Genomic DNA, 13455 nt, shown 5'->3' with positions numbered 1-13455 from the left:
ATATAGTAAAATAATAATAACTGCAACAGTACTGAATCAACAGTCTCAGCAGCCTCAACCTGCTCAATCTGTTCAACCTTTAAATGCGAATAGCACAAATAACTTGAATCCCAACAACAATGACTTAATAGCGCTTTTAGACTGCTTTTAGTACAACAATTATTAGATTTCAAAATAAGCACTAATTCGTACTACAAAAAAAATGTTTATTAATCTTTTTTTAATAGTTTCAAAAAATCTTTTTGAAATTTCTTATAAAATTTAGTATCCAATTTCGTAGTATTTTTTGCTAACAACCTAAAATTTTATAAATGTATTGTAAAATTATTGTCACAATAAATTGTATACAAACTATGATAAGATACTTGTTATTGGGTTTGTAGGGACATCGTACAATATGCTTTTATTACAAAATTTGATATTAATTTATTGATATGTAGTAAGATTGATTACAAAAATATATAGTAGCAAACCGTTGTAAAATTAATTATAAAATGGAAATTGTAAATAGATCGTAAGATAAATATTAAAAATTTATTATAAAACGATTTGTTATACATGTATTGTAAATTTAAATAATAAAAATAAAGGTGAATTTATTCCTCACCCCGGGTAAGACTAATTATTCCTCACCCTGTCACGTGATATATATAATTATTATAATATACAAATAAAATTAAATAAAAACATTAATTGTAAAAGCAAATAATTTTATTTTATCTTAAAGACGTGCAGTTCAATTCCTGCACTGTGCCTTTTAATTTTTTATTTTGTTATTTGTGTCATACGTGCTATTTGCCATTCATGTTTGTGTTATTTCATTTGTATTATGTGATGTTTCGTGATGTTTCGCATGATGCTTTGCGTGGTGAATCTAAAATCTTTAATCTAGATATTCGTGTAAGTCATAATGCTAACAGTACAGAACATTTATCTTACAAATACAATAATTTCAAGAGTTAAAAATCACTTTATTGTTGTACATAAAATGACTACTTTGAAGGACAAGTGCTACGATAATGTTCATTTCCTCCACATAAACTACACTTGCGACCCCATCAGTTGCTTCACTTTTACTTTTACTTTTCAATTCAGTGGATGATTTAAAACGTTTTCCAGGTGGTCTTCCCTTTGGTTGATGTTTTAATGAATCTAAAACTTGATTAGATTCAATTAGTACTCCATTTGGCCTACAAATAACTTGATTGTCATTTTCTGCTAATCAATTTGCTAAAGCTCTTTGTTGCTTAACTGATTCCGCCTGAATGTATTGAGTTTTTTTCCTTTTATTATACTCCTTTATAAGTTTGATTAATTCTTCATCATCATCACAAATTGCAAACTGAATGGCTTTTTTTGCTTCACCCATTAAAATGCCATATTTCAGTTGTTTTCGCGTTATTTGTTTGGAGTATTCTTCTGAAAGATCATTTATAGTATACTTTCTGGTAAATTCAAAGGTGCTACTATAATTAAAATTTCTGTTGCCTATAACCTTTTCATTAAAATAACCCTCACTTAAACTAATATATTCATCTTTATACCAACGGCAAGGTATCAATGTTAAATGAAAACGTGCTTTGGATGATTTAACAAATACTTTAAAAAAATGCCGACACACAATACCATGAGTGATGAGCATAAAACAAGTACATAAATGCTCACCAGTACTAAGAAGAATCACGAATTGGTAGGTCTTTGGATAATTATATCTAGAAATCTTCCATATCTCAATGATATCATCAATATTAACCATTGCCATTAGTGATTGCAAGTCCAGTTCCCTATCTTCATCTATTTCGGCAAAAGTTTCAGCAGAGTCTTCTCCATCAAAGATTGGCTTAAATGAATCATCATCCAATGTTAGAGCTTCTGCAATTGATACTTGATGCATGAAATAACACACAGATTGGCACATCTGTTTATAATGTGCATCATGAATAGGCTGAGTAAGATACTTCTTCATAATGCTGTCAATGCCACTAAAAAACGTTTGAATGATAAGTGACTGTGTATATTGTAATGTTGAAGTTTTCCAAATAGAATAACGCGTATTAATAGATTCAAATTCAAGCCGATTCTCAATAGCTTCCTGAGCTTGCAAGAGAAAAAAGCTTGACTGTATAGCTTTTTTAATTAATGCATTTTCTGATTCAACACGCTATGTAGATTGTGTTCCTGCTGTAAAATGATGTGATGTAAAGCATTTTACCCAGGTATGCTTTCGATTTAATAGTACTGTAGATATATATCTTTCTTCTGCAGCATATTTTTCAACTAGATTTTGAGATCTTTGCTCAAATACTTTTTCACAGTGGGAACGTTGAACTGCCCTAAAATCTTTAAGAAATTCTTGATAAAGTGACGAACCTAAACATGAACGAAGGTTTTTTGGAAGGTTCTGATAAAGATGAAATAGACATTGCATATGATGGGCTTCAGGAAATACTGTGGAAACAGCTGCAATCATCGCAGAATCTCCATCAGTAACAAAGGTTAATAGAGAAATTTTACACGCTTCAAGACAGCATCGAAGTAGCCATTCGTACGATTCCTGTCTTTCATCTTGCAAGAACGCCTGAGCAGCTAATCTACTCTTGTTGTAGTTATCGATTAAAATGAAAAGACTTAACGGATAATTATACTTGTTGGTCTTTGCGGTATTATCGTGAATGATGATATCATAAAACTTGATCCATCTTTCGCGTTGCTCTGGTAACATCCAGAAAATACTGATCAGACGATTACTTGTATCATCTAATAATAGCTTTACAAACCACGCAGGATTATTAGCTTGTAAATCAAAAAGCTTCAATAATAAAAAAGCTGCATCGTCCAGGCTTATTCCATTTTCCCATTTAATCTTTTGGATAGCATTTCCAAGATCTTGAATAAGGAATACATGGTCAGGATACTTGGGTTGCAAAAGATTTCTAACTATTGACGCGTCACATCTATCATGTATAACATAAAACTCAATTTGATCCATTATTTCTTCAGGAAAAGTTCTATAAGTAGGAGCAAATTGCAAAGTTTCGGTAGAAATTTTGTGATTGTGCTCAGAATGAAATTGTGTTACAGTTACTATTGATGAATTTGACGGTCGCGTTATATTTATCTGCCACTTACACCCTTGCTTCTTGCTTCCCTTCATCGTCATTTTATCTGATGTTGGCCTTGAAAGTTTTTGAGTATACCTTCCTCCTAAATTACACTTAAGTACCTTCTTTCTACAAGTACCATCCAAAAACTTTTCACTTTTATGCTTAAAAATGGCAAAATTATTCTGAAGAGTGAATTGTTCTATATAGTGAATTGCTATTGTCATAGAATAAAAGCTAGTTCCCACCTCAAGCTTGATCGGGGTGTTAATTAAAGGTAAACTTCTTACGCAATCTTTAAAATTAAAACCTAAAATATTTTCAGCAAATAGCGTAGTACTTTCGTTATCTTCATTATTATCATGATTATCATAATTGGAGGATTCAATGGGTGGTATAACCTCAGAAATCATGATTAGAGAGCATAAAAGTAAAAAAAACACGACGTGAATATGACTTTACTAACCGTGTGAATACAAAGAAAATGCGTTATACGTGTTATATCTGCTGCACCAATGACCTGCGATACATGTAGCATGATGCTATAAATAAAAAAAAAATTAAAGCCTGGCGCAGGAATTGAACCCGCGTTCTCTAAGGTAAAATTTTTATTTATTTATAGATAGTAAGGAGCGCGTTTTAACCAATTAAATTATTTATAATAATTATATTAATATAATATTATCATGTGACTGGGTGAGAAATCACCTGGGTGAAAAATAAATTTTCTCTAAAAATAAATTGTATAATTAATTATAAGATATATATGTGTGTAATGAATAGGAATAAGGCAATTTAAGAATTATAAACTCTCGTAGCCACGCTCAATTAAGGCAATATATTACTAGACCTATTCTAAAGATAACTTTAGCAAGGCTTTCTTTATAAATTAAAGAAATTTCATACACCTTGCCAGCTGGTGAGAAAGCCTATGATTTTAACCCAAATCCCCAAATCCCAAATCCCCAAACATCTAGAGACCTGGATCATCTAAAAAAAAGAAAAAATTGAAATGTTATAAAATATTTCATTGAAATGCATAATTAGAACAGAGTCTCACCAAATTTTCCATGCGTTCAAGCCAACCAACTGAAAAGGAAAGATGATGAATGTTAGTGACTATTCGCTAAAAGAAAAAATTTAAAGAAAAAAGTTAAATAACTTACAAAATTCGCATCTAAAGGAGCCAATTGTCTAAAAAAAAGAAAAAAAAAGTTAGTATTTGTGTAACTTAGTAAAAAAAATATATCTTACCAAAATTCTGCATCTAAACATTACATTCAAAGAACTAAAGATCTATTTCATTAATAGGTTAGCATTTCATTAAAATTAAACACACTGTAATCTGCATCTCTAACGATATCCAAAGAAGAAGCCATCTAAAAAAGAGAAAAAACAAAATGTTAGCAAACGTTTTGTTAAAAAAATAATTAAAAAATAATCATTTTCTACCAAATTCCCACACGTCCAAGAATTAAGCCATCTAAAAAAAGGAAATCGAAATGTCAGTATTATGTTTTAATAAAAATAATTCAGTACTAAAAAAAATTGAATATCATTTTTTTTTATAACTTCAATAAAAATATATACAAAACCGTAAAATAATATCTTGTTATCAATATTTTTAATATACTCTAAATTTTTAAACACATGTTTAATTGCTAAACTTTTGTTAAGAAAGAAAAAGCTTGTAGGAAAATATCAAGTCTTAAAGAAATCCATCTAAAAAAAGTAAAAATTGAAATGTTAGTAAATGGTTTGTTAAAAGAATAATTTAAAAGAAAAATAAAATTCCTACCAAAATCCTATAAATTAGCCTAAAGACCAAAGACTGCATACCTAGTTGTCTAAAAAAAAAAAAGAAAAAAAGAACTAAGAAACTATTCAATAAAAACAATTGAAGAAAAAAAAATATGAACTTACTGAAATGTAATGTCAGGGAAGATTGAGAGAACTACTTAAATATAAAGAATATTTAAATGGAAAGTACAGGAAAAAAGGACAGGAAGAGGAAAAGAAAGGACAAAGGAAAGGATAAAAGAAAAGGAAACGAAATATGATAAAATGATAAACAATTTGAAATTAAAGGTACAGTGGTAAAAGTTAAAAAAAAAAGTTGTTCATCATATTTATTAATTTTAATTACATGATACATGTGAAATATGGCCGATATTAACTAGTTCTCCTTACCGAATTCTCACACGTTCAGATACCAGAAGACTGGTCATTTACAAAAAGAAGGAAAAAGTAAAACGTTAAAATTATTTCGTTTGAAAGAGTTATTTATATTAATTCCCTTACTGACTTTTCCACATATCCAAGTATTTCAAGGAACCAATCATCTGCAAAACAAAATAAATGATCGTTTTGTTAAAAAAATAAAAATAAAAATCTCTTCACAGAATTTTTCATGCATCCAAGTATCTTAAAGAATTAATCATCTACAAAAATGAAAAAATTGAAATGTTAGAAATGTCTCATTTAAAGAAATAAATTTAAAATAAATAATTCTTATAATCTCCTACTAAATACTACGTGTCTAAAAAAAAAGTAAAATCAAAATGTTAAAAAAGAATATTTTCTAATTTTACTACTATGCGTTCTAAAGATCTCAACTAAAAAAAATTTTAAGTCCTTCTACTAAAATTTCATGTGTTCAAAGGCCTGGCATTTTGTATTGTAAAATAAATAATTATGAAAAAATCTTTCTACCATATTCCTATATGTTTAAGTATTCATAGAACCAAACCATCTAAAAAAATTAAGAAACAAGCCATTAAAAATCGTTCATTAAAATAAAACAAAAAAAATAAATCTTAACAAACTTACCAAAATGTCGCATCCAGGAACTGTAAAAAAAAAATCAAAAAATAGAAACATTTCATTATCTTGCATGATGTGCTTTTCAACCTTTTTTTAAATTAAGTACAAGTAGAAGGAAAATAGAAAATAATAAGGAAATAGAGAAATAGAAATAGGAGAAATGGAAAAAAAGAAAAGGGAAAATTTTTGCTGAAAAAATAAAATATAACCAATTAATAGATAAGCTTTGTTAAAATAAATAAAAAGAAGTTAAAAAAGCTTAAAAAAAGATCTGCAAACTGAAAAAAAATAGAAAATAGTGTAGAAATAATTATTTATTTTTTTTTTACTTTTTTTTTATGAATATATAATGATATAATATATTGTTAAAATAGAAATGTAGCGCAGTAATTTTATGTAGATCAATTTTGTAGATCATTTTGTAGATCCCTTGATTTTTTCAATTTTCTTGATTTTCTTAATTTATTTGATAAATCTGATAAATCTGATAAATTTGATATATTTGATATTTTGATTTATTTATTTTATTAATTTTATTAATTTTATTTGTTATATTTGATTAGAGCTCCGATCGGTTCAGTTCAGTACAGTTTTTGCCAAAACCAAAACTGACCGGTAAATACCGAAAACTGAACCGATTTACCGATTCATTATCAGTTCAGTTTTTAACGTTTTCGCAACGTTTTTTATTAAAAAACGTGCGAAAATGTTTTTTTTAATTAAATTAACTAATAAAAACGTTTCGCAACATTTTTATTAAATTATTGAAAAAAAAATGTTGCGAAACATTTTTTAATTAAATTAACTAATAAAAAATGTTTCGCAACGTTTTCTATTAAGTTATGAAAAAAAACTGCGAAACGTTTTTTTTTAAATAAATTAACAAATAAAAACATTTCGCAACGTTTTTATTAAATTATCAAAAAAATGTTGTGAACCGTTTTTTTTAAAATAAATTAACAAATAAAAACATTTCGCAACGTTTTTATTAAATTATCAAAAAAAATGTTGCAAAACGTTTTTTTTTAAATTAATTAACTAATAAAAAACATTTCGCAACGTTTTCTATTAAGTTATGAAAAAAAATGTTGCGAAACGTTTTTTTTAAAATAAATTAACAAATAAAAACATTTCGCAACGTTTTTATTAAATTATCAAAAAAAAATGTTGCGAAACATTTTTTTTTAAATAAATTAACAAATAAAAACATTTTGCAATATTTTTATTAAATTGTCAAAAAAAAACATTTCGCGACGTTTTTTATCAACGTCACAAAATGTTCAGCAAATCAGTTCGGTAAATTTACCGAAATGATCAGTAAAATTTACTGAAGTGATCGGTAAAATTTACTGAAACTGATACCGAAAATATCAGTTCAGTAAATTGGTTCAGTAAATTGTAAAACTGATACCAAAACCGAAGTTACCGAAACTAATTGGTAAATTTACTGAAAGGTTCGGTTTGGTAAATCAGAATACTAAAACCGTTCTGATACTGAAACTGATCAGATCAGTTCGGTAATTACCGAAACTGATTGAAGCCCTATATTTGATATATTTATTTTATCTTATTTATTTATTTTATTTTATTTATTTATTTATTATATTTGTTTTATTTACTTTATCAAATATTCTTGATTTTTATTTTATTATAAATAGGGATAGGATTTTACCAAGTAGAAGGGGAGGTCAGTCAGTTAGTTAAGAATTGTATTGTAGTATTCGAGTTATACGAAAAGAGTATTATTCCCAGTAGTATAATTCAAGATAGTTAATTTCGCAACCAAGAGATTATCTATATTTTTCGTCATATTTAAAACCTTACATTATTTTAATAAAAACCTATTTTCTTTAACTGAACATCCAACGTTATTTCACGTGATTATTTGTGATCAACTTAAGACTCTCCTATTAAGTTAAACTCCAGTTAACTTGTTAAAGCGTTAAAGTTTTTCAGTTGACTTTAATCGTTGACAGGATAACAATATGAAATAAATAAATACAAATTAAAGTAACTAGTGTCAGTTGGCATCATCTTACATAAAATATATCATGCAGGTTACGTCACACAGATCTTATTAATTATTCATTTATTAACAATTATATATATTATTAATAACAATTGGTTGTTAAAGTGACTGCGGTATAAAAATAGTCTAAATTAGTTTAATAATTTTATTTATATAGTCTATTAAAATTTGCCTTGTTAAAAAATTATTTTATTTTATTTTTTTTTTACTCCCTATTTTTACAACTTTGCATTTGTTTTCTAACAATGATAAGAATAACTCATTCAAAATCATACAACAGTAATAAAACAAATAATACTACGAGTAAAAATAAAACTATACATAAACGTCAAAGAATATCAAACAGTACTATTGAGGAATCCAGTAAGATATTAATTTATTAATTTCTTTTCCATGATTTTATATGATGATCTAACTTTAATAACCTGAGCAGAAAAAAAAAAAGGAAATTCGTCCAACCTGTCTAGTTAAAGTTTTGATGATGCAGATAATGCACATAATGATCTACTTGATGATCCACCTCTTGATGAATTTATTATGGATATTAATATTCCTCATAATAGTACCTCTTTTAATAATGAATCTCTTGAGGAATCAGACAAATCACCTATCAAAAAGTCAAATTCAAATGTAACTGATAAATCAGAAAATGCCTTTTGTATTACAAATCTAATATTAACTTAAGAGATGGATTATCTGAATCACAATCTCACAGGTCAAAAAAGAATCTATCATACACATATCGGGTACCTATATATCAGTAACCAATTAGGTACATATCGGGTACCTGATTTGATTTTTAATGCGAAACTTCAAATATACTGTAGTTAAATTATCAGGTGTTCGATATCCAAACTATTAGTTACCAATATGTTATATAATATATATCAGGTATCCGATATGTGTATCACTGGTCAAAATCGATTCTATCAGGTACATATCAGGTACCTATATATCAGTGACTAATCAGTTATATATCGGGCATTTTTACATATCAGGTACCCGATTTATCACATTAAAAATACACCTAAAAATTGAGACTCTGATATCTAAACAGGACCCTGAACAATATACAGTCGTCCCCCTCTATAGTCACACCTCTTGGGACCACACAATGCTGTGACTATAGAGAGGGCGTTTATACTTGTACTTTTACAATATAGTCACATATATATAAAATTTTTGTATTAGCGTGACTATAAATTTTTTTTTATTTGTTATTTTTATATAATAATCTTTATTTTAAAATTAAATATAATTATATAACATGATAAAAATAAAGCACGTTGCCTTCTAATATGTATATCAAATCCGATTTTATTATTTTACGCTATTATAACTATTATAACTATTATAACTAATAAAAGTATTACATCTCGCAATTATTAAAAATTATATTAATGTTATTTACCTATCAAAAAAACCATCAAGTGTACTTTGCTTTTTTGCATTGATCTCTCTAACTCTAATTACTCGTAAGTATTTTCTAAAAATACGCAAATCACCAATATTAAACTCGGAATCTTCTTGTTGTTCAAAATAATTAACAAAAGTTTCCAACCCATTAATTGCTTTTTTCACCTGATATCAGAGGAATTTCTTCATTTTCGTCATCATCTTCACTTTCTTCTACTTGATTTTCTTCATTTCGCACCATATCAATAATTTGCTCTTCAGTAAGGTGCTCTTCAGTTGGAATTTCACGATCAAGCAACTGAAAATATTCCAATACATCAGCAGTTTCTTCCGGCAAATTAATAAGAAGATTTTCAAGTTCATCATCATCTAAATCTTCTTCATCCGTATTATCATCATCACAAGATGGAAGTATACCTGTTTTGATCCAACAATTTTGAATTGTTGTTGGAGTGACATTATTCCATGATTCAGCAATATAATCAATTGCCTCCTTAATGTTTAACTTATTTCTAAATAAAATAATAAATTAATAACATTAATAGAAAAATAATGTTAATTTTTTAAACTTACTTAACATGATCAACTCCAGAATCAAACTGCCGAATTAAATGTCTACAAAATTCTTGTTTATATTTAGCTTTAAAACTATGGATAATACCTGCATCCATAGGTTGGAGATGAGCGGTTGTATTTGGTGGAAGATAAACAAGCTCAATATTAGTAAGATCAACAGCAGGTTTTTCTTTTTTCTTTTGTTTTTTAGATTCTTGTTCGTCATCAGATTCTGAAATTTCTTCATCATCCATATCATCATTTTTTTTAAATCTTTTTGGATTAAAGTGGGATCCTGCATTATCAATAAGAAGTAAAACTCTTCTATCCATTGTGCGAAAGTAATAGTCAAGGTGTTTAAGCCATTCAATGAAAATATCAGATCTCATCCATGCTTTTGAATTGGCTCGATAAATGACTGGAAGAGTTGACTTGTTGAGATTTTTAAAACATCGGGGATTTAATGATTTTCCAATTACCAAAGGACGAATTTTATGAGATCCTGTAGCATTAGCACAAAATAAAACAGAAACTCGGCTTTTGTCCTACAGAAAATAATTATTTTGTCAAAAAGTGATTACAGAAAAATAAAAAACATTTAAAGAGTTATTTTAACGAAAAATTATTACAATAAAAATTACCATTTTACGCCCCGCAACTGCACCAGTACTCAATGTTTGGTTTGGCTCCATTCGGAAAAAAAGCCCAGTTTCATCTGCATTATAAATATCTTCCTTGTCATACTTAGCTTAAAAGTGCACGAAGACGTACACGTTCTTCTGGAAGAGTTTCTATAGGGGCACTATTAGCCTCACCTGAAAACTTAACTCTTTGAAGTCCATTCCGTTTTTTGAATCTGTACACCCAACCATTAGTAAATTTTATTTGATTTTCTCCAATATTTAACATTTGTGCAAGTTCTATTCCTTTTTGTTGTAAAATCATATCAGTTAAAGGAAGTCCAGCGGTCACTGCTTGTGCTGTCCAAATTTGCAAGGCCTTATCAAGTTCTGGATACTGAACTGAGCGATGACGAAATGTACATGCAGTCTGTGAAGTTGAAAGAACTGCCATCCACTTTTCACGATTTTGCCATATTTTTGATACAGTTGATCTATCAATGTTTAATTCATTATATTTTGTATTAAAGTAAAGTGCAACTTCTTCCTGTTTCACATTACTATTTGCCATTATATATTCACATATTTCTTTTTTTATTTCATTACTAATGGCAGAACGAATTCTCCTTGCTTTTTGTAAACGTATAGGTGGCATTATATTAGATATAAAAAAAAGTGAAAAAGATAGTTTTTGTAAAAGGATGAATTTATGTAATGAAAAAAGTTTGAAATCGAAAAATAAAACATTTTCAAATAAAAATTGTAAAGAAAAAGTTCGAAACATGTGGTGATTATCAACTTAAAAGGAAAATTCATTTTATGCACAAAACGCGCGATATATTTTCCGAATACATTGTTAATCACGTGATATGACTATATAAGGGGAAATTTTCATATGTTAATTATTATATCGGGACTAACTATTAGTGTGATAGTGACTATAATCGATTTGTGACTACAAAAGGGGCATTTTAATATTTAAAAAAACGGGACTTGACAATGATATGACTAAATAGGGGGTGTTCTTATATAGGGGGTGACTATAGAGGGGGACGACTGTATATAAAGGTAGGGTTTGAGTTTGCTTAACCAACATATAAAAATTTTTCTTATGTGAGATTTATTATTGCTTATTTGATAACATAATTTTTAAATAGTCAGATATAATTATGCGTAGCAGAGTATTAAATTATTAATAGTCAGATATATACAGTCAACTCTCTTTATAGTCACACATTTGGGATAGTCCATATTTGGTGATTATAAAGAGATGTGACTATATAAAAAATTTCTTATATTAGTATATCATAATTCCGTCTAAAAATTAACATAATTTTAGCTAAAATTATACTCAAAACTTTATTGTATCATAACTCCGCCAATATTAATCGTAGAGAGATGATCTTACCGCCATTCAATTCGTCTTGATGAGACGGTTCTAATGGTATAACATACATAGAAATCCAATCACTAGATTAATTTCCGAAATTAAAAAAATATTAATGGTTTTTGTGTAATAACTCTGCCAATATTGATTCTAGAGAGACGATCTTACCGCCATTCGATTCGTCTTAATGAGACGGTTCTAATGGTATAAAATACATCGAAATCCAATCACTAGATTAATTTCCAAAATTAAAAAAATATTAATGGTTTTTGTGTAATAACTCTGCCAATATTGATCCTAGAGAGACAATCTTACTACCATTCGATTCGTCTTAATGCGGCGAATCTAATGGTATAAAATACATTGAAATCCAATCACTAGATCAATTTCCGAAATTAAAAAATATTAAATGGTTTTTAAGTAGTAACTCCGTCAATATTGATCACAAAGAGTTGAGCTTACCACCATTCGATTCGTCTTGATGAGGCGATTCCAACGAGCTATTAATCGTCTTTTTACAATCACTAGATACCGAGATATTTAGCAAAATGTTAAATGGCGCAGTAAACGTAAATCAAGAAATATAATAATGCCGATGCTTAACATTTTGTTGAATAACTCATCAGCCAGTGATCGCAAAAGGATAAAACTACTACCATTCGATTCATCTCAGTGAGACGATTCTAACAAGCTATGATACATCTTTGTACGATTATTAGATGCCAAGTTATTTAATATATTCTTTATATAACTGTGATTATAAACGGTTCTTTTTAATATAAGATTTTTGAGGATAGGTGTGATAGTGACTATAGATAGATTGTGACTATATAGGATAGTTTTTAATAATAAAGTGTTTTGAACATTCAACTGGTGTGACTATATAGTAGAATGTGACTATAACGGGAGTGACTATAGAGGGAGTTGACTGTATTTGCGTAGCAGGATAGAATTTTTTAATATATATATATAATATAATATATATTTACATTTTCACATTAAAAAAATCCAATAAAATATGTAAACAAAGTTACAAACAAAAAATTTACTATTTTTAATACAAAGAATAAGTTAATTGTATACGTAATACAGGGAACATTTTTAGACGTGATCGTATAACATGTTTTTGATAAAACAAATACACATCTGCATAACATTAAAATTATAAATCATATACGCGTCCGTGTAACATTTATCGCCATTTTCATAATTATGCGATCTACATCACATGACAATGTATTACAAAATGTTGCGAATTTCACAATTTTTTGCGAACTCCTTTTAAAATTTAAAACAAATATTGCGAATTCCTTTTATATTTTTAGACTATAAGACTTTTAGTTACTAAAGTCTAAGTTTTATAACTATATGAGTATTTTTTTCCTTCGAATTCTCAAAAATACTAACCCTTACTAAAACGGATTTCGCAAATTCACAAAAAACTCTATAAAATGTAAGTATTTTAGTTATTCACGTCTAAGTTTTCAAGTATACTAATTCTTACTAAAACAATTTTAAACCAAG

At 27.9% G+C, this 13455-nt stretch overlaps 3 protein-coding genes across 3 annotated transcripts; 1 reads left to right on the top strand and 2 right to left on the bottom strand.

The window, feature by feature from the left end:
- Window positions 1-952: 952 nt before the first annotated feature.
- On the bottom strand, window positions 953-3514 carry OCT59_000068 (uncharacterized protein; the record flags this gene model as incomplete). The annotated part of the gene is made up of 4 exons (XM_025311524.2): window positions 953-1190; window positions 1296-2119; window positions 2213-2370; window positions 3130-3514. The coding sequence occupies 4 exons, from the start codon at window positions 3512-3514 to the stop codon at window positions 953-955; spliced, it is 1605 nt and encodes a 534-aa protein (XP_025170785.2).
- A 4684-nt stretch (window positions 3515-8198) lies between these two features.
- OCT59_000067 (uncharacterized protein) lies at window positions 8199-8637 on the top strand (the record flags this gene model as incomplete). The annotated part of the gene is made up of 2 exons (XM_066138578.1): window positions 8199-8316; window positions 8441-8637. The coding sequence occupies 2 exons, from the start codon at window positions 8199-8201 to the stop codon at window positions 8635-8637; spliced, it is 315 nt and encodes a 104-aa protein (XP_065988059.1).
- An 880-nt stretch (window positions 8638-9517) lies between these two features.
- OCT59_000066 (uncharacterized protein) lies at window positions 9518-10616 on the bottom strand (the record flags this gene model as incomplete). The annotated part of the gene is made up of 4 exons (XM_066138577.1): window positions 9518-9881; window positions 9943-9968; window positions 10404-10469; window positions 10566-10616. 4 exons carry the CDS (start codon window positions 10614-10616, stop codon window positions 9518-9520), a joined length of 507 nt encoding a protein of 168 aa, XP_065988058.1.
- Window positions 10617-13455: the final 2839 nt, after the last annotated feature.

This window comes from Rhizophagus irregularis, chromosome 1 (genome assembly GCF_026210795.1).
Source record: "Rhizophagus irregularis chromosome 1, complete sequence".
Classification (NCBI taxonomy): Eukaryota; Fungi; Glomeromycota; class Glomeromycetes; order Glomerales; family Glomeraceae; genus Rhizophagus; species Rhizophagus irregularis.
Note: the sequence above shows the minus strand (reverse complement) of the source record. Positions and strands in the feature narration are given on the sequence as shown.